At 48.6% G+C, this 22108-nt stretch overlaps 1 protein-coding gene across 4 annotated transcripts in view; it reads right to left on the bottom strand.

The window, feature by feature from the left end:
* LOC140395696 (sodium-coupled monocarboxylate transporter 1-like) overlaps positions 1-22108 on the bottom strand; it is a 342990-nt gene that overhangs the window by 93694 nt on the left and 227188 nt on the right. For all 4 annotated transcript variants that reach the window (XM_072483773.1, XM_072483774.1, XM_072483772.1 and 1 more), the window contains exons 12-13: positions 21077-21147; positions 18299-18385 (exon numbers count right to left, since the gene is read on the bottom strand). In XM_072483773.1, the coding sequence (XP_072339874.1) occupies positions 18299-18385; positions 21077-21147 (158 nt within the window). The remainder of the gene's footprint in view (positions 1-18298; positions 18386-21076; positions 21148-22108) is intronic.

A 22108-nucleotide genomic window follows, 5' to 3' on the forward strand; every position in this document is an offset into this window, starting at 1 on the left:
GACCAGAACTACATGCAATACTCCAAATGCGGCCTAACCAAGGTTTTATATAGCTGCAACATGATTTCCCAACTCCTGTACTCAATGTATAAAAACCCCGAACTAAATGAAGGTCAGGGCGGGAGAACCCTTTGGGGAGTGGAGTAGTCTAGTTCATGTATGTTAATAAACCCAGTTTTTGTATCCTACCTATTGTTTTCTTGTGGTTACTCTGTGTGGATTCTACACTTTCCAAATTTCTCAACGACAGACATTAAACTAATTGGTCTAAAGTTTCCTACTTTTTACCTTTCTTCCTTTTTTAACAGGAGCATTACAGTAACCTTTTTCCAATCCAAGGAACATTTCTAGAATCCAGGGAATGTTGTAATATTATAACCAATGTTTCCACTAACTCTGCTGCCACTTCCTTTCAGACCTGAGGGTGTAGACCATCAGGCCCTGGGGACCTGTCTGCATTTAATCCCAATAGTTTGCTCAGTATTCTTTCCCTAGTGATGGCACAGGAATGTGACATTGAGGTAGATGATCATCATCCAAGATCTAATTGAATGGTGAAGGAGGCTCAACAGGTCAAGTTGCCTACTCTTTTTCCTACGATCCTATTCTACTCGTTCTCCTATAAAGAAAATCCAACACGTTTGTCAAATATGATTTCCCTTTCATAAATCCATGTTGACTATTATTTTCGAAGTGGCCAGTTATTGCATCCTTTAGAATCGATTGGAGGGTGAGGCTTGGAAGATGGTGCAGGTAAGTTGGGCAAAGTTCTCCCAATAAATGACTAAGTTTCATCTTTGGCGGGAAGCACAGTACGATTCCCGTTGGGTGGGTGGGCACAATGCAGATTGTAGTCCACCCATGCTTAGTCATTTTTTCAAAGGGATCGAGTGTTGCACCGTCTCGGGGAGGAGTGGGGCAAAACATACTTGCCAGTCAGGTTCCTCTGAGATTAGGGCCGATTTGAGTAAAGCGACATTCCCCCCCACTCCGCCAAGGTTATTGTGACCCCTGCAGACAAGGGGAGCACCCCCAACCCTTCACTAGTGTGGCAATTTCCCCAACCACTAAACGATCGGGTCACCTTCCCTTACAACACAGGTGTGAGGGTGACCCGAAACCCACTGCACCCCTAGTCAGAAGCATTATAATCACCCCCCCCAAGTCAGAAGCATCATTATCCTCACTCCCAGACAGAGGCATCATTGCCCCCCCCCCCCACCCCCCTAGTAAAAGACACTTTGCTGGAGGGTCACGAGAGGCCCTGCCCTCTTCAGGGTCGCTCTCAGGCCCCGCCCCTTGGCAATGACAACCTGGAAGAGCCCTGGCACCTTGGCATTTGCAGCCTGGCAAGGTGCCAACTTGGTGCTGCCAGGTGGCAGTGTCAAGGTACTATTCAGCAACATCCCTGGCCAAGGGGACTCCAAAGGCCTCCGGGCCCACCGGCGTGGTTATAATGTCTATCCAGAGAAACGGTGGCTGTGGGAAGGGCCTCACTGAGGAACCTTTGGACTTTAATTTCTGAGTTGTGCCAACTTCTTCAATGGTTAAAAACAACCTCCAGTAAAGGCATTCTGTTCAAGCATAAGAGGTTGAAAAAGACCCACCTTGAAAAAACAGAAGCTGGGCAGAGCACCTGACTTGGATGGTCTTAAGAACAGAGAAAACCCCAGCACCAAAAAAAGCAGTCGGAAGCACTTCAGAACAACGAAACACCTCTATGAAAAAACTGTAGTTAGAAACAATGCCTGCTTAAAAGAGTTGCTGAACCAAAAAGAGCTATAAAAACAAACAATACTAACCCTCCTTTGAAATAGCCTGGATCTATCAATCAAGATACTTATAAAAGGTAATTGACCATGAAATTGAATGTAAACAATGCAGTTCAAAGCTTTTAGGTTTCTCAGCAAGACCAGATGTTTGAAAAATTTAAAGAGGAATGAAATTAATTGTGAAAGAAAAATCACATCAAAGTTTTCCAACACATTAGAGGGAAGACCTTCATTTGACAGATATTTGAACTTGACCTGCTGGGAGAGACATCAAAGATTTTCAAGGTTACAGAGAGACTTTTACCTTCATCTGGCATCTTTGAAACTGATGAGCTGGGAGGGACACCAAAGGTTTCCATCACATCAAAGTGAAGACTTTTAGCTACAACTGACAACTCTTTGAAATTGACATACCGAAAGAGAATTTAAAGATTTTAAAAGCCACAGAGGAAAGACTTGCCACATGACCCTCATCCTGGGGAAAAACCCCGACCCAGGCCCCTCCAGCCCAGCCAAAGCCCCCGGCTCCTGAATAAACCTATTCTATCATCAAGGAAGAAATAGCGAGGCATCTGGATGGAGATTGTCCCATTGGGCAGACGCAGCATGGGTTCATAAAGGGCAGGTCATGCCTAACTAATTTAGTGGAATTTTTTGAGGACATTACCAGTGCGGAGATAATGGGGAGCCAATGGATGTGGTATATCTGGATTTCCAGAAAGCCTTTGACAAGGTGCCACACAAAAGGTTGCTGCATAAGATAAAGATGCATGGCATTAAGGGGAGAGTTGTAGCATGGATAGAGGGTTGGTTAATTAATAGAAAGCAAACAGTGGGGATTATTGGGTGTTTCTCTGGTTGGCAATCAGTAGCTAGTGGTGTCCCTCAGGGATCAGTGTTGGGCCCACAACTGTTCACAATTTACATACATGATTTGGAGTTGGGGACCAAGGGCAATGTGTCCAAGTTTGCAGACGACACTAAGATAAGTGGTAAAGCAAAAGGTGCAGAGGATACTGGAAGTCTGCAGAGGGATTTGGATAGGCTAAGTGAATGGGCTAGGGTCTGGCAGATGGAATACAATGTTGACAAATGTGAGGTTATCCATTTTGGTAGGAATAACAGCAAAAGGGATTATTATTTAAATGATTAAATATTAAAACATGCTGCTGTGCAGAGGGACCTGGGTGTGCTAGTGCATGAGTCGCAAAACGTTGGTTTACAGGTGCAACTGGTGATTAAGAAGGCAAATGGAGTTGTGTCCTTCATTGCTAGAGGGATGGAGTTTAAGACTAGGGAGGTTATGCTGCAATTGTATAAGGTGTTAGTGAGGCCACACCTGGAGTATTGTGTTCAGTTTTGGTCTCCTTACTTGAGAAGGGACATACTGGCACTGGAGGGTGTGCAGAGGAGATTCACTAGGTTAATCCCAGAGCTGAAGGGGCTGGATTACGAGGAGAGGTTGAATAGACTGGGACTGTACTCGTTGGAATTTAGAAGGATGAGGGGGGATCTTATAGAAACATATAAAATTATGAAGGGAATAGATAGGATAGATGCGGGCAGGTTGTTCCCACTGGCGGGTGAAAGCAGAACTAGGGGGCATAGCCTCAAAATAAGGGGAAGTAAATTTAGGACTGAGTTTAGGAGGAACTTCTTCACCCAAAGGGTTGTGAATCTATGGAATTCCTTGCCCAGTGAAGCAGTAGAGGCTCCTTCATTAAATGTTTTTAAGATAAAGATAGATAGTTTTTTGAAGAATAAAGGGATTAAGGATTAAGGTGCTCGGGCCGGAAAGTAGAGCTGAGTCAACAAAAGATCAGCCATGATCTCATTGAATGGTGGAGCAGGCTCGAAGGGCCAGATGGCCTACTCCTGCTTCTAGTTCTATTGTTCTTAAATCTCTTCAGTACCTTGGACGTGAATAGAGAAGATACTCACCCCCTCGATGTCCATGCTGCCTGGTCCTTGCTTTTCTGGACCAGTAGTGAATGGCACCCGAGGGCTGGGGGTGGGGTGGGGAGGGGAGAAGAAGGTAGGGTTGGGAGGGGGGGTGGCAGGGAGGTGAATACTGGGAGGCCGCTGCATTCAACTTTAATCTCGCTAATGAAAATAAAATGAAGCAAATGAGTTGTGATCAAGTTCTCGCCCTTTCTAAGTGATATCCTGATCCTGCCTACTGGAGCAGGCCGATATCAGAAACTGATTTGCACCCAGCACAAATCCCGTTTTGGGAGTTTCCCGTAATTCTGTAATTCTCCCCACATGGCCGAATTTGGGTCGGATGCAATGCAGCCAGAGAATTCTCTGCGGTAATTGCACAGCATCCAGGCTACCAAGCATTTTGCTAATAATGCATCAGCAGGATGCCATCAAATAAACTGATACTGCTAGTGATTGCAATGTTACACATCTTTTCAGGGGAAGTAAGCCAACAATGCCTGAGAATGAGGAAAGACTGGCTGACGTGTGCTGAACTTCATGTTCATGAGGGGGTTTTGATGCTCACCATTAGCAGAGGTGGAATTGGAGGAAGACATGGGTCTGGTGAGATGGCAAATTAATGGCAAAAACTGAGAGAAAAGGAAAAGGGCAGGTGGGATATGGATGGAGGTTTGGCATGATGCAATAAAACTGGTAAATATAGTTCCGAGACTGAAAGCATGGAAGCTCCATAATCGGAAGCTCAGATGTATGTGTTGTGTCTGCAGAGTCTCATTTCTCATGTTGGAAATGAGAAGTGTTGCAAAGCTTAGTAACTTTGCACAGATTTGGGAAAGTTTGAGAAGAGCACTAAACCCCCTTATTATGCCTCTGTACAAATTAAGCCTCTTCCGTTGACCCTCCTCTGGATGCTGAGCCTCAAATCCCCAAAGAGGAGGGGGAAGATCTCTCGGTTAATGCAGCATCATATCCTCTCCATCCCAGGCACCAATGGAGATAGCAGCACCTCGACAGGGATTTGCTTATCTGAACAGGGGGCATGTACAATCTATTAAGGGCACTTTTCAGTCACACATGGGGCTGCCTGGGAGTGTCGTACAGCAGAACCTGGGCAGTCGGAGACATATTCAGGACAGAGGCTCTCAAAATGTCAATCGTGGTCAATTCCTTATTCTCAAAATGTCATTCCTAGTTGACTGGGCACTTTCTGCGTCCCACGCACTGAGCACATGCACACCCGCATTGGGCATGACCAGATAACCATATTATGCTCATTTAAATATCCACAGACTAACTGAGGCCGCATTCTTCCGGCATCTGGGAGTCACCGGTCGCACCGGCGCGGCCTCACCAAACACGATTAGTGTTGATCAGTGGAGACCGGGCGTGATGGCCACTCCGGGGGTCTTGGACGCCATTGTAGCCCCCCCTCTGGTCGGGGACAGAGCAATAGTTCCCTGGCACCCACCCAGCACCCGGGCACCCTCTCAGTGCCAACATGGCACCCTGGAAGTGCCAATCGGGCATGATCCATCAATGATGATAACAGACCAGCTGAATGTTCAATGAGTGGAAATTCTTCCTGTTTTTGAAGCTGCAGGGCTGTCCAGCAGAAGCCTTTATGGCAACATGTGTAAAATCAATGGCTTTCTGTACCTGATGAAACCTGCAATCGCCACAAACTCTCTGGCTTTATCCCAGGCTTGCTCACCCTCTTCACTCGCAGTTGGCGGGGGGGGTGGGTGCATATTTGCATATTATCCTCACTCAGGAGGCCAATGAAAAAGTATCGGAAAGATCAAGGGCGGGGTTCTCCGAAATGGAGGCAGAGTGTTCGCGCCGTCGTAAACGCTGTCGAGCTTCACGACTGTGCGAAACGGCCCCTATCCCGACCGATTCAGGGCCCGATAATGGGCTAGGAGCGACGCCGCGTCATTTACGCGCGCCAGGCCTTGGCTACGCATAAAGGCGGCACAGCATACATGACACGGCTGGCGCCACATAACTGCCGTCACCCGCGCATGCGTGGTTGCCGTCCTCTCCGAGTCCGCCCCGCAAGAAGATGTCTGACGGATCTTGCGGGGCTGCGGAAGAAAGGAGGTCCTCCTTCAGAGAGGCCGGCCCGACGATCGGTTGGCACCGATCGCGGGCCAGACCCCATTTGAGGCCCCCCCCCCGGTGCAGGATCCCCCCTCCGCGCCCCCCCCCCCCCCCCAGCAGGCCGCGCCCACAGCAATCCCACGCTGTTCCCGCCGGCAGCGATCAGGTTTGGACGGCGCCGGGGGGAACCCGCCGTTTTGGGCAGGCCGCTCGGCCCACTGGCACTGAGAATCGCGGGGGTACCGGTGAATCGCCATTTTGGCTGTCTCGGGTGATTCACTGGACCGTGCGGCGCAAAACACGATTGTGCCGATCTGACCGCTTCCGTGAACCGCGGGAGGGTGTCGGACCGCCGTCGCGGGAAAATTTGGCGACCCAGGCGATTCTCCAAACCGGCGCGGGAGTGGAGAATCGCGCCCAAGGTTTGACAGAACAATAAACTGAATTGCAAAAAGGAAATTTGCGTTTTAAGGAATGAAATGATTTCTGAAAAGGGTACGGCCAGGCAGGAGCTAGAAATTGTTAATATTTATAAAAAGTAAGTAATAAAATTGACCAGTGTGTGACGGCTCAGCGTATGTAGGTGGGTGAGTGTGTACATGTGCATGGGTTGGTTTGTGGTGATAGGAGTGAGAAACCTCAGACTCACAACCTCACTCAGCTTCTTTCATTCAACTCTCACTTACTCAATCTCTCATTCTCACCACTTTAATTCAGGAGCGGGCGGTCAGTGTGGCATTTGTTGTGGAGAAAGCCTTTGATAGGGTAGAATGGGGATATTTGTTTGCAATATTGGAACGATTTGGGATAGGGCCTAAGTTTGTGGATTGGGTTTGTTTACTATATAAGGCACCCAAGGCTGTTGTTCGCACAAACAATGCAAGCTTGAGATATTTTCAGTTGCACAGGGGAATGAGGCAGGAGCCCCATGTCCCCTCTCTTGTTTGCACTGGTAATTGACTTGTTGGCCATTGCCCGGAGGTCGTCGGGGAGGTGGAGGGGGATATCAAGTGGTTGGGGGGCGGGGGGGTAGACTGTCCCTGTACGCTGATGATCTTTTATATGTAACAGCCCTAATCCCCACAATGGGTGTTATCATGGCAATGCTGAAGCGATGTGGGGCTTTTTCAGGGTATAAAATAAATTGGGAGAAAAGTGAGTATTTCCCGGTTACCCAAACGGGGCGAGGGGTCAACTTGGGGGTGTCGCCATTTCGACTGATGGGTCCCCGTTTTCAGTACTTAGGGGTTCAGGTGGCCCAGGATTGGGGTTGGATTCATAAATTGAATTTCTCGAGTCTGGTAAGCAGGGTTAATGCAGATATGCAGAAGTGGGATAGCTCCCTTTGTCCTTGGTTGGCAGAATCCAGTCGGTAAAAATGAATGTCCTGCCACGTTTTTTGTTTTTATTTCAGTGCTTGCCGGTATTTTTACCCAAATCCTTTTTTCAGGGAGTGGAGAGACTGATTTCAACGTTCATTTGGGCGGGTTAAGTAGCCAGGATCTGGAAGATGGTGCTCCAGAGAGATGGGCAGTCGGTGGGCCTAGTGCTACTGAATCTGCTGTACTACTATTGGGCAGCGAAAGCTGAGAAGTTGCTGGGATGATATGAGGAATCGGAGGAGGTTTGGGTGCAGATGGAGTCGGGCTCATGTAGGGGGTCAGGGCTACGGGCGTTGCTGAGGGCTACTGCGTTGGTGATGGCTACCTTACCCTCTTCTCAGGGGAAGTATGGGGCTAGGGCTGGTTTAGCGCAGTGAGCTAAATAGCTGGCTTGCAATGCAGAACAATGCCATCAGCATGGGTTCAATTCCCGTACCAGCCTCCCCAAACACGTGCCGGAATGGGGCGACTAGGGGCTTTTCACAGTAACTTCATTGAAGCCTACTTGTGACAGCAAGCGATTATTATTATTAAGTATTCTGGGAATCTGATGGTATCCTCTGCATTGAAGATATGAAGACCGTTTCAGCAACACTTTAAACTGAGGGTGGTGTCGGGGTGTGGAAACCTATTGTCATATGAGAGTACCTTTAAGAAATGGATGTTTAAGCAATGCACCTTTAAGAAATGGAGCTGATCATATGACTGAAGTGATGTCAGAAGGTGACAGAAGGGAGCTGAGCTCACTTCTGCTTTTTGAGTTTCAGTTTGAGAACGCAGCTGGGAGTGTCTGTGTGTGTTGCTATGAGCTGCATGAAGAACCACAGAGCTGGTCTGTTGATTTCTGCAATCCAAAGACTATAAATATATTGTATGTAACCTAATGTGCTCCTATTTTTGAAGGTTTGAAGTCTTTTGGATGTTTAAAGGAACAGTTTGAAGGATTATTTAGTGTTCTAGTCTTTTGGGGTTATCTTTGAAGTAATGGGTGTTAAGATATTCAATGTTTGTTTTGAAAAGGTTAACTTGAGCTCATAGAATAAACATTGTTTTGTTTTAAAAACCACTTTGCCATTTCTGCTGTATCACACCTGGAGAGTATGCCATGTGTTTCCCACACCACAATCTATTACAAGTTGTGGGTCAGTTGAACTCCATGAAACACTTTGGGGTTCTGTAAACCCGGACCCATAACACTATGTTCGAGCCGGTGAGGCTTGACGGTAGATTCTAGGGATAGGGGGGAGAAAGAGGTTGCTGGGAGGAAGGATTTGTTTGTGGAGAGCTGATTTGCAAGCTTTGGGGAGATGGTGGTGAAATTTGAGCTTTCGCGAGCGGACACATTTAGATATTTTCAGGTGCGTGACTTTGCAAAGAAGATTTTTCTGTCTTTTCAGGTGATGCCCCCTTCCTCGTTGTTGGAGTGGGTTGTCATTGGCAGGGATGGAGGATGGGAGCACATCGAAGGTTTATGAGAAGCTTATAGCAGAGGAGATGCCATCCTTGGTTGGCGTCAAAGCCAAGTGGGAAGTGGAGCTGGGTCCGAGCTAGATGATGGGGCGCGGTGTGAGATTCTGCGAAGGGTGAATGTGAAGTCATCATATGCAAAAGTGGGGCTGATACAGTGGAAGGTTGTGCATAGGGCCCATTTGACCAAATCCAGGATGAGTAGGTTGTTTGTGGAGTGGAGGATGAGTGTGAGTGGTGTAGGAGGAGCCTAGCCAATCATGTACATATGTTCTGGACATATGTTCTAGACATGTCTTGAGTTCGTGGGGTTTTGGATCTCTTTCTTCAGCACCATGTCGGCAATTCTACAAATTGATCTGGAGCCCTGTACCCTAGTGGCCATATTTGGGGTGTCGGACCTGCTTGAGCTGCAGATGGGGGCGGGAGCCAATATTCTGGCTTTCGCCTCGCTGATTGCTTGTAGGCGGATGCTAATGGGGTGGAGGTCAGCTTCTCCACTCAGTGCCTCAGTGTGGCTGGTAGATCCTATGGAATTATTGTATCTCAAAAAGGTTACGTACACTGTTAAGATCGCAATTGAGGGGTTCTACCGAAGGTGGCGACTGTTCATTTTGTACTACAAAGAGTTGGTCATCGTTCGCTGTTAGCAGGAGGGGAGGGGGATGGGGGATTGTTGCTGTTCTTGTTATTTTTTGTGTTATTTATAAAATTGGAAAAACTGAATGAAAATATATTTTTTAAACAGCTCCCATTTGTAGTCAGCTCCTTTATCCAATTCTCCTTTATCCACAGTATGTGACTCCTTCAAACTCTGATAAATTGGTTAAAGATGATTTTCCTTTCACAAAACCATGTTAACACTACCTAATTGCCTTGAACTTTTCCAAGTGATTTGGTATAATATCTTTTTTTTAATATATTTTATTGAAAATTTTTGGTCAACCAACACAGTACATTGTGCATCCTTTACACAATATTATAACAACACAAATAACAATGACCTATTTTATAAACAAAAAATGAATAAATGATAAATAACAAAAATGAAAACTAACCCTAATTGGCAACTGCCTTATCACAAGTAACACTCTCCAAAAATATAATTTAACAGTCCAATATATAATTATCTGTCGCAACGACATATACATATTATACAGTATATATTAACAACCCTGAGAGTCCTTCTGGTTCCTCCCCCCCCCCCCCTCCCCCCCCCCCCCCCCCCCCCCCTCTCCCCCCGATCCTGGGCTGCTGCTGCTGCCTTCTTTTTTCCATTCCATCTATCTTTCTGCGAGGTATTCGACGAACGGTTGCCACCGCCTGGTGAACCCTTGAGCCGACCCCCTTAGGACGAACTTAATCCGCTCTAGCTTTATAAACCCCGCCATGTCATTTATCCAGGTCTCCACCCCCCGGGGGCTTGGCTTCTTTCCACATTAACAATATCCTGCGCCGGGCTATTAGGGACGCAAAGGCCAAAACATCGGCCTCTCTCGCCTCCTGCACTCCTGGCTCTTGTGCAACCCCAAATATAGCCAACCCCCAGCTTGGTTCGACCCGGACCCCCACTACTTTTCAAAGCACCTTTGTCACCCCCATCCAAAACCCCTGTAGTGCCGGGCATGACCAAAACATATGGGTATGATTCGCTGGGCTTCTCGAGCACCTCGCACACCTATCCTCCACCCCAAAAAATTTACTGAGCCGTGCTCCAGTCATATGCGCCCTGTGTAATACCTTAAACTGAATCAGGCTTAGCCTGGCACACGAGGACGACGAGTTTACCCTGCTTAGGGCATCCGCCCACAGCCCCTCCTCGATCTCCTCCCCCAGCTCTTCTTCCCATTTCCCTTTTAGTTCATCTACCATAGTCTCCCCTTCGTCCCTCATTTCCCTATATATATCTGACACCTTACCATCCCCCACCCATGTCTTTGAGATCACTCTGTCCTGCACCTCTTGTGTCGGGAGCTGCGGGAATTCCCTCACCTGTTGCCTCGCAAAAGCCCTCAGTTGCATATACCTGAATGCATTCCCTTGGGGCAACCCATATTTCTCGGTCAGCGCTCCCAGACTCGCAAACTTCCCATCCACAAACAGATCTTTCAGTTGCGTTATTCCTGCTCTTTGCCACATTCCATATCCCCCATCCATTCCCCCCCGGGGCAAACCTATGGTTGTTTCTTATCGGGGACCCCCCCAAGGCTCCAGTCTTTCCCCTATGCCGTCTCCACTGTCCCCAAATTTTCAGTGTAGCCACCACCACCGGGCTTGTGGTGTAGTTCCTCGGTGAGAACGGCAATGGGGCTGTCACCATAGCCTGTAGGCTAGTCCCCCTACAGGACACCCTCTCTAATCTCTTCCACGCCGCTCCCTCCTCCTCTCCCATCCACTTACTCACCATTGAAATATTAGCGGCCCAATAATACTCACTTAGGCTCGGTAGTGCCAGCCCCCCCCTATCCCTTCTACGCTGTAAGAGTCCCTTCCTCACTCTCGGGGTCTTCCCGGCCCACACAAAACCCATGATGCTCTTTTCAATCCTTTTAAAAAAAGTCTTCGTGATCACCACCGGGAGGCACTGAAACACAAAGAGGAATTTCGGGAGGACCACCATCTTAACCACTTGCACCCTCCCTGCCAGTACCATATCCCATCTCTTGAAATCCTCCTCCATTTGTTCCACCAACCGCGTTAAATTTAATCTATGCAATGTGCCCCAATTCTTGGCTATCTGGATCCCCAGGTAACGAAAGTCCCTTGATACCTTCCTCAACGGTAGGTCCTCTATTTCTCTACTCTGCTCCCCTGGATGCACCACAAACAACTCACTTTTCCCCATGTTCAATTTATACCCTGAAAAATCCCCAAACTCCCCAAGTATCCGCATTATTTCTGGCATCCCCTCCGCCGGGTCTGCCACGTATAGTAACAAATTGTCCGCATACAAAGATACCCGGTGTTCTTCTCCTCCTCTAAGTACTCCCCTCCACTTCTTGGAACCCCTCAACGCTATCGCCAGGGGCTCAATCGCCAGTGCAAACAATAATGGGGACAGAGGGCATCCCTGCCTTGTCCCTCTATGGAGCCGAAAATATGCAGATCCCCGTACATTCGTGACCACGCTCGCCATCGGGGCCCTATTCAACAGCTGCACCCATCTAATATACCCCTCTCCAAAACCAAATCTCCTCAACACCTCCCACAAATAATCCCACTCCACTCTATCAAATGCTTTCTCGGCATCCATCGCCACTACTATCTCCGTTTCCCCCTCTGGTGGGGCCATCATCATTACCCCTAACAGCCTCCGTATATTCGTGTTCAGCTGTCTCCCCTTCACAAACCCAGCTTGGTCCTCGTGGACCACCCCCGGGACACATTCCTCTATTCTCATTGCCATTACCTTGGCCAGGATCTTGGCATCTACATTTAGGAGGGAAATAGGTCTATAGGACCCGCATTGTAGCGGGTCCTTTTCCTTCTTTAAGAGAAGCGATATCGTTGCTTCAGACATAGTCGGGGGCAGTTGTCCCCTTTCCTTTGCCTCATTAAAGGTCCTCGTCAATACCGGGGCGAGCAAGTCCACATATTTTCTATAGAATTCGACTGGGAATCCATCCGGTCCCGGGGCCTTTCCCGCCTGCATGCTCCTAATTCCTTTCACCACTTCTTCTACCTCGATCTGTGCTCCCAGTCCCACCCTTTCCTGCTCTTCCACCTTGGGAAATTCCAGCCGATCCAAAAAGCCCATCATTCTCTCCCTCCCATCCGGGGGTTGAGCTTCATATAATTTTTTATAAAATGTCTTGAACACTCCATTCACTCTCTCCGCTCCCCGCTCCATCTCTCCTTCCTCGTCCCTCAATCCCCCTATTTCCCTCGCTGCTCCCCTTTTCCTCAATTGGTGTGCCAACAACCTGCTCGCCTTCTCCCCATATTCGTACTGTACACCCTGTGCCTTCCTCCATTGTGCCTCTGCAGTGCCCGTAGTCAGCAAGTCAAATTCTACATGTTGCCTTTGCCTTTCCCTGTACAGTCCCTCCTCCGGTGCTTCCGCATATTGTCTGTCCACCCTCAAAAGTTCTTGCAGCAACCGCTCCCGTTCCTTACTCTCCTGCTTCCCTTTATGTGCCCTTATTGATATCAGCTCCCCTCTAACCACCGCCTTCAGCGCCTCCCAGACCACTCCCACCTGGACCTCCCCATTATCATTGAGTTCCAAGTACTTTTCAATGCACCCCCTCACCCTTAGACACACACCCTCATCTGCCATTAGTCCTATGTCCATTCTCCAGGGTGGGCGCCCTCCTGTTTCCTCCCCTATCTCCAAGTCTACCCAGTGTGGAGCGTGATCCGAAATGGCTATAGCCGTATACTCCGTTCCCCTCACCTTCGGGATCAACGCCCTTCCCAGCACAAAAAAGTCTATTTGCGAGTAGACTTTATGGACATAGGAGAAAAACGAGAACTCCTTACTCCTAGGTCTGCTAAATCTCCACGGGTCTACACCTCCCATCTGCTCCATAAAATCTTTAAGTACCTTGGCTGCTGCCGGCCTCCTTCCAGTCCTGGACTTCGACCTATCCAGCCCTGGTTCCAACACCGTATTAAAATCTCCCCCCATTATCAGCTTTCCCATCTCTAGGTCCGGAATGCGTCCTAGCATCCGCCTCATAAAATTGGCATCATCCCAGTTCGGGGCATATACGTTTACCAAAACCACCGTCTCCCCCTGTAGTTTGCCACTCACCATCACGTATCTGCCCCCGTTATCCGCCACTATAGTCTTTGCCTCGAACATTACCCGCTTCCCCACTAATATAGCCACCCCCCTGTTTTTCGCATCTAGCCCCGAATGGAACACCTGCCCCACCCATCCTTTGCATAGCCTAACCTGGTCTATCAGTTTCAGGTGCGTTTCCTGTAACATAACCACATCTGCCTTAAGTTTCTTAAGGTGTGCGAGTACCCGTGCCCTCTTTATCGGCCCGTTCAGCCCTCTCACGTTCCACATGATCAGCCGGGTTGGGGGGCTTCCTACCCCCCCCCCCCCCCTTGTCGATTAGCCATCCCCTTTTTCCAGCTCCTCACTCGGTTCCCACGCAGCTGTATCTCCCCCAGGCGGTGCCCCCCCGCCCATCCCCTCCCATACCAGCTCCCCCCTCTCCCCAGCAGCAGCAACCCAGTAATTCCCCCCTCCCACCCCCACCCCCCCCGCTAGATCCCCCGCTAGCGTAATTACTCCCCCCATGTTGCTCCCAGAAGTCAGCAAACTCTGGCCGACCTCGGCTTCCCCCCGTGACCTCGGCTCGCACCGTGCGACGCCCCCTCCTTCCTGCTTCTCTATTCCCGCCATGATTATCATAGCGCGGGAACCAAGCCCGCGCTTCTCCCTTGGCCCCGCCCCCAATGGCCAACGCCCCATCTCCTCCAACTCCCCTCCTCCCCCCATCACCACCTGTGGAAGAGAGAAAAGTTACCACATCGCAGGATTAGTACATAAAACTCCTCTTTCCCCCATTTTTAACCCCCCTCTTCGCCCCCCACATTCGCCCCACCACTTTGTTCAAACGTTCTTTTTAATAACCCGCTCATTCCAGTTTTTCTTCCACAATAAAAGTCCACGCTTCATCCGCCGTCTCAAAGTAGTGGTGCCTCCCTTGATATGTGACCCACAGTCTTGCCGGTTGCAGCATTCCAAATTTTATCTTCTTTTTATGAAGCACCGCCTTGGCCCGATTAAAGCGCGCCCTCCTTCTCGCCACCTCCGCACTCCAGTCTTGATAAACGCGGATCACCGCGTTCTCCCATTTACTGCTCTGAGTTTTCTTTGCCCATCTAAGGACCATTTCTCTATCCTTAAAACGGAGGAATCTCACCACTATGGCTCTGGGAATTTCTCCTGCTCTCGGTCCTCGCGCCATCACTCGGTATGCTCCCTCCACCTCCAACGGACCCGCCGGGGCCTCCGCTCCCATTAACGAGTGCAGCATCGTGCTCACATATGCCCCGACGTCCGCTCCCTCCGCACCTTCAGGAAGACCAAGAATCCTCAGGTTGTTCCTCCTTGCGTTGTTCTCCAGTGCCTCCAACCTTTCCACACATCGTTTCTGATGTGCCTCATGCGTCTCCGTCTTCACCACCAGGCCCTGTATGTCGTCCTCATTCTCGGCTGCCTTTGCCTTCACGACCCGAAGCTCCCGCTCCTGGGTCTTTTGTTCCTCCTTTAGCCCTTCGATCGCCTGTAGTATCGGGGCCAACAGCTCTTTCTTCATTTCCTTTTTGAGCTCTTCCACACAGCATTTCAAGAACTCTTGTTGTTCAGGGCCCCATGTTAAACTGCCACCTTCCGACGCCATCTTGGTTTTTGCTTGCCTTCCTTGCAGCTGTTCTAAAGGATCCACTGCAATCCGGCCACTTTCTCCTCCTTTTTCCATCCGTATCCAGGGGGGATTCCCTTCTGGTTTACCGCACAGTGTTTTTAGCCGTCAAAATTGCCGTTGGGGCTCCTATCAAGAGCCCAAAAGTCCGTTTCACCGGGAGCTGCCGAAACGTGCGACTCAGCTGGTTATTGCCGCACCCAGAAGTCCTTGGTATAATATCTTTAATAATGACTCCTGACATTATCCCTATGAAAAAACGTTAGGCTAATTGGCCAATAGTTTCCTGCTTTCTGTCTCCCTCCCTTACAAAATGAGTCATGTTTTCTATTTCCCAATCAAATGGAACTTTCCTCGAATCCAGGGAACTATGGAAAATTAAAACCAATGAATTAACTATCTCATTTGCCACTTCTCTCAAGACGTTTGGGCTATGTCCATCCGGAGCAGGAAGTTTGTTAGCCCGGAGCCCCAACAATTTGCTCAATACCACTGCCCTGGTAATTGTAATTTTCCTGAGATTCTCTTTCTGAGATGTTACTGGTGTCCTCTATAGTGAAGGCAGGTGCGAAATAGGTGTTTAATTAGCCACCATAGCCCAGACATTCTTTCAATAGGACCAATGCTCACTTCAAATATCTATAGAAAAGTCTTGATGTCCACCTTTATATTATTGGCTAGCTTTCTCTTGTACTCTAGTTTTACCCTCCTTTTCAATCTTTTGTTATTCTTTCATATTCTTTATATTATTTTCAATCTTCTGACCTGCCATCTGTCTTTGAGCAAATATATGCATTTTCTTTAAGTTCAATACAGTCTTTAACTTTTTTAGTTAACCACAGATGATGGCCCCTGACCGTACAATTTCGCATTGGAATGTATCTATTCTGAAGTATCCCTTTAAATGGCTGCCCCTAAACATAGAATCCATAGTGTAGCCATCTGGGATGGCCACTTACAACAAGAAACATGGACGTTCGCAAAGCCTAAAGGGAAATGTGGACAATGTAAGATTCAGGCAGGCACAGAGCCTGCATGTATATTCGTGAGCAGAGAATCCAGACAGCATCAAAACCCCCAACCGATTAGGATTTTAATGGCCCACCTCCGTGAGACAAAGGATTGATACTCAGGTAACCGATACAAGTCCAGACATTTTGGCACCACTCCCTTTACTCAGGAAGCATAAACAGCAAGGTCAATGACCACTTAGGACACGCCTAGCCATCAAGGCACTGCCCCTTTATTGGCTCAGATCGAAGGCAGTGATCGAGAACTGCCCAATTAATTGGGGGTCCAAACCAAAGGACCGCCCAAAAGAGCGCAAAACCCCCAAGGATAAAGAGAAACACTGCCGTGTGTTCGATCTCTTTTGGACCAGGTGCTCCGGCAATGTCCATCTCCAATGACAGCACCACGACCAGGGGCGAAATTCTCCCGAAACGGCGCGATGTCCGCCGACTGGCGCCCAAAAAGGCGCCAATCAGACGGGCATCGCGCCGCCCCAAAGGTGCGGAATGCTCCGCATCTTTGGGGGCCGAGCCCCAACGTTGAGGGGCTAGGCCGACGCCGGAGGAATTTCCGCCCCGCCAGCTGGCGGAAACGGCCTTTGGTGCCCCGCCAGCTGGCGCTGAAATGACATCCCCGGGCGGCGCATGCGCGGGAGCGTCAGCGACCGCTGACAGTTTCCCACTCATGCGCAGTGGAGGGAGTCTATTCCGCCTCCGCCATGGTGGAGACCGTGGCGGAGGCGGAAGGGAAAGAATGCCCCCGCGGCACAGGCCCTCCCGCGGATCGGTGGGCCCCGATCGTGGGCCAGGCCACCGTGGGGGCACCCCCCGGGGCCAGATGGCTCCGCGCCCCCCCCCCCCCCCAGGACACCGGAGCCCGCCCATGCCGCCTTGTCCCGCCGTTCAAAAGGTGGTTTGATCCACGCCGGCGGGACAGGCAATTTATCGGCGGGACTTCGGCCCATCCGGGCCGGAGAATCCAGCGGGGGGGCCCGCCAACCGGCGCGGCCCGATTCCCGTCCCCGCCGAATATCCGGTGCCGGAGACTTCGGCAACCGACGGGGGCAGGATTCACGGCAGCCCCCGGCGATTCTCCAACTCGGCGGGGGGTCGGAGAATGACGCCCCAGAAGCCAGTTCAAGTTCAACGCTCGCTACCAGACGGATGAGCCCAGCTGAACAGCAGTTACTTCTCCAGACCCAGCAGATCCAGATTCGAACAAAGGCCACTTCCTCTGACCTAAGCCGGGTGCCTGAAGGTAAGTACAGGTTGTCATAGTTGTTAGGTGTAGTTTAGCTCGTAGTGTTTATGTTGCATGTGTAAGTTAATCTTGTGTGTAAATAAAGTACCATTGATCTTCAACTAACTAACTGGTGGTTGGCTCTTTGATTGATATCCGGTTGAACCTTGTGGTGGTATCATTTGATACCTGGCGACTCTGAAAGCAATATAGTATCAATATCTGAAGAAAGAAGGGCAACCTTATTGACTGCCATATTTATAGCAGGTAAAAAAGGCAACAATAGAATCCCTACAGTACAGAAGGAGGCCATTCAGTTCATCTAGTCTGCACCGACCCTCCAAAAGTGCACTCCACCCCAGGTCCACTCCCCCGTCCCCATCCCCGCAACCCTGTGCATCAATCATGGCCAATCCACCTAACCTGCACACCCTACACACTAAGGGGCAATTTAGCATGGCCAATCCATCTAACCTGTACATCTTTGGACTATTGGAGGAAACCGGAGCACCCGGAGAAAACCCACCCCGACATGGGGAGAATGTGCAAACCCCACACACACAGTCATCCAAAACCGAGATCGAACATGGATCCCCGGCACTGTGAGGCAGCAGTGCTAACCACTGTGCCACCATGCCGCCTGTCTGCAAATTTGCTCTCTTGAACATCAGGCCAATCAGATTTTGAACTCTACACGTTTTCTTTGTTCACTATTAACATTTGAATAATAGAACTAATTTAAAGGCACTGATTACTGCAATATTAGTTAATATTTCTGAACCATATCCGAGAATCGAAACTTACAAATTCACCTGGCCAAGGCAACCCATTGATTTCTGAGTTCTGATGAAGGGCTAAAAAGAATGCTGACAATAATTGGCACCTGTAGCACAGTCTATATGTAACCTTCATGCTTGCTTCCCAATATGCTTTCAATAATGAAATAATTTGCTTTTAAAACTTGTTTATACAAGGTTTTCTGAATATATGATCCTACCTTGCCATTGCTCTTTGGAAACAATGCTGCTAAAGTGAATACACCCAGTATTGGTCCTTGAATTATTCCTGCAACACTTAGTGAAGCCTGAGGAGAATGGCAAAAGAAAGTACAATTACATTCAGCATCACACTTGCTATATTCATAGATATATATATTTTTTAATTCATTTATGGGATGTGGGCATCGCTGGTTAGGTCAGCATTTATTGCCCATCCCTAGTTGCCCTTCAGAAGGTGGTGGTGAGTTGCCTTCTTAAACAACACGGTGGGCAGTACGGTAGCATTGTGGATAGCACAATTGCTTCACAGCTCCAGGGTCCCAGGTTCGATTCCCGGGTTGGGTCACTGTCTGTGCGGAGTCTGCACATTCTCCCCGTGTGTGCGTGGGTTTCCTCTGGGTGCTCCGGTTTCCTCCCACAGTCCAAAGATGTGCGGGTTAGGTGGATTGGCCATGCTAAATTGCCCATAGTGTCCAAAATTGCCCTTAGTGTTGGGTGCGTTACTGGGTTATGGGGATTAGGTGGGGTTACTGGGTTATGGGGATAGGGTGGAGGTGTGGACCTTGGGTAGGGTGTTCATTCCAAGAGCCGGTGCAGACTCGATGGGCCGAATGGCCTCCTTCTGCACTGTAAATTTGATGTAAAAACTGCAATCCTTGAGGTGTAGGTACACCCACTGTGCTGGTAGGGAGGGAGTTCCAGGATGTTGCACCAGGGACAGTGAAGGAACGGCAATATATTTCCAAGTCAGGGTGATTAGTGACTTGGAGGGAAACCTCCAGGGGGTGGGGTTCCCAGGAATCTGCTGCTCTTGTCCTTCTAGATGGTAGTGGTCATGGGTTTGGAAGGTGTTGTCTCTTACCTTGGTGAATTACTGCAATGCATCTTGTAGATGGTACACATGGCTGCCACTGTTCGTCAGTGGTGGAGGGTTTGAATGTTTGTGGAAGGGGGAGCAATCAAGCGAGCTTCGTTATCCTGGATGGTGTCGAGCTTCTTGAGTGTTGTTGGAGCTGCACTCATCCAAGCAAGTGGAGAGTATTCCGTTACACTCCTGACTTGTGCCTTGTAGATGGTGGACAGGCTTTGGGGGGTCAGGAGGTGAGGTACTCACCGTAGGACTCCTATCTTTTTACTTACCTTGGCAGCCACAGTATTAATGTGGCTAGTACAGTTCAGTTTCTGATCAATGTTAACCCCCAGGATATTGATTGTGGCGGATTTAGCAATGGTAATGCCATTGAATATCAAGAGCCGGTGTTTAGATCCTCTCTTGTAGGAGGTGGTCATTGCCTGGCACTTGTTATGTGCGAATGTAACTTGTCACTTGTCAGCCCATGCCTGGAGATTATTCAGGTTTTGCTGCATCTGGACATGGACTGCTTCATTATCTGAAGATTCGCGAATGGTGCTGAACATTGTGCAGTTATCCGCAAACATTCCCACTTCTGATCTTATGATGGAAGGCAGGTTATTGATGAAGCAGCTGAAGGTGGTTGTGCCTAGGACACTACCCTGAGGAGCACTTGCAGTGATGTCCTGGAGTTGAAATGATTGACCACCAACCACCACAATCATCTTCCTTTGTGCCAGGTATGACTCCAACCAGTGGAGAGTTTTCCCCCTGATTCCCATTGACTCCAGCTTAGCTCGGGCTCCTTGATGCCTTATTCGGTCAAATGCTGCCTTGAATTTCAGCTCTTTTGTCCATGTTTGAACCAAGGCTGTAATGAGGTCAGGAGCTGAGTGACCCTGGCGGAACCCAAACTGAGCGTCCGTGAGCAGGTTATTGCTGAGTAAGTGCCGCTTGACAGCACTGTTATTGACTCCTGCTATCACTTTACTGATGATGGAGAGTAGACTGGCGGTAATTGGCTGGGTTGGATTTGTCCTGTTTCATGTGTACAGGACCCATCTGGGCAATTTTCCACATTGCCGGGTAAATGCCAGTGTTGTAGCTGTACTGGAACAGCTGGCTAAGGGTGTGGCAGGTTCTGGAGCACAAGTCTTCAGTACAATTGCCAGGACTTTGTCAGGGCCCAAAGCCTTTGCAGTATCCAGTGCCTTCAGCCGTTTCTTGAATCATATTGGACTGACATCTGTGATGCTAGGGATCTCTGGAGGAGACCATGATGGATCATCCACTCGGCACTTCTGGCTGAAGATTGTTGCGAATGCCTCAGCCTTATCTTTCGCACATACGTCCTGGGCTCCTCCATTATTGAGGATGGGGATATTTGTGGAGCCTCCTCCTCCAGTGAGTTGCTAAATTTTCCACCACCATTCACGACTGGATGTGGCAGGACTGCAGAGCTTAGGTCTGATGGGTTCATTATGGAATCGCTTAGTTTCATTCCTTTTTTGTGTTTTTGTAGCGGTTGAATACAACTGAATGGCTTGCTAGGCTATCAGAGGGCCTTTAAGAGTCAACCACACTGCTGTGGGTCTGGAGTCACATGTCGGCTAGACCAGTTAAGGATGGCAGATTTCCTTCCCAACATTAGTAACCCAGACATTAGTAACCCAGACGGGTTTTTACAAAAATCGACAATGGTTTCATGGTCATCTTTCGACTTTTCATTCCAGATATTTTATTGAGTTTAAATTCCATCACCTGCCCTGGTGGGATTCGAACCTGAGATCATTATCCCATCTCTGGATTACTAGTCCAGTGACAATATCACTGCCTCCCCATGAAACAAAACATATTTTCATTGCTAAAATACACTTTCATAACTCTACAAACATTAATTGAAATAAGTATCAAATACATTTACCTGAATTATATTTCCTTGTAAGAGAGAGGCTACCGCAGCCAGGCCTATTGTAGCAAGTCCAAATATCATAGCTAGAAATGAACAGAGAATAATAGATTAATCAAAGCAAAGTATAACTTTTTAAAATTGCATCTATACAACACCTATTTAAAATATTTTAAAGAACATGAGAAATAGAAAAAAGAGTAGGCCATTTGTCTCCTTGAAGCCTGCTGCACATTCAATAAGATTATGGCTGATCTTCTACTTCTGCTACACCTTCCTGCACTATTCCCAGATCCAGATTCCCATAAGTTCCAAAATTCTGTCGCTTTCTGATTTAAAGACAATAAATGATGGAGTTCCACAACTCTGGTAGAAAAATTCAAAGGTTCACAACCATTTGCGTGAAGAAATTTCTCCTTAAATTCTTAGACTATGTCAATTAGTTCTAGGATACCTAGCCATCTTCCTAGTATCAAACTGTCATTGCACATAGTGATGTCGGCAAGCGCATGTGGGAGTCGGACAATTAAAGGGGCAATTAAGGTCATTAAGAAGTTCTTTCCAAGGATCAATGGGGGATCTGTGTGGTGTGTCTCACTCAGCTACACAGTTGCATCAAGCTCATCACTGACGCTGTCTTCAGACACGTCCTCACCATTGATCCATTACCGGACAGAGGAGGCCAGCCAGGAGGAGAGAGCCAGAGGCTTTGCAGCGACTGCTAGTTTACCCTTCAGCCAGGGTGTAATAGACTGCATTCATGTAACCATCAAGAAACCAAAAGTTAAGGCAGGAGCATTCCTGAAAGGAAAGCACTTTCACTCAATGAATGTGCGGATCATCTGCAACCACAGGACACATGTTCTGCATATTCTGCAACTATGTGCCCGTGACCCTGGCAGCTCAGGTGATACTTATATCTTGTGGTACTGGGGTATCAAGGTTGTTTGTGGCTCCTGTGCAATTGCATGTATAGCTCCTGTGTGACAAGGGCTATCCCTAGAAAAGATAGTGCATGACTCCATTTCAGCATCCAAGACCTGAAGA

Source organism: Scyliorhinus torazame, chromosome 18 (assembly GCF_047496885.1).
Source record: "Scyliorhinus torazame isolate Kashiwa2021f chromosome 18, sScyTor2.1, whole genome shotgun sequence".
Lineage (NCBI taxonomy): Eukaryota > Metazoa > Chordata > Chondrichthyes > Carcharhiniformes > Scyliorhinidae > Scyliorhinus > Scyliorhinus torazame.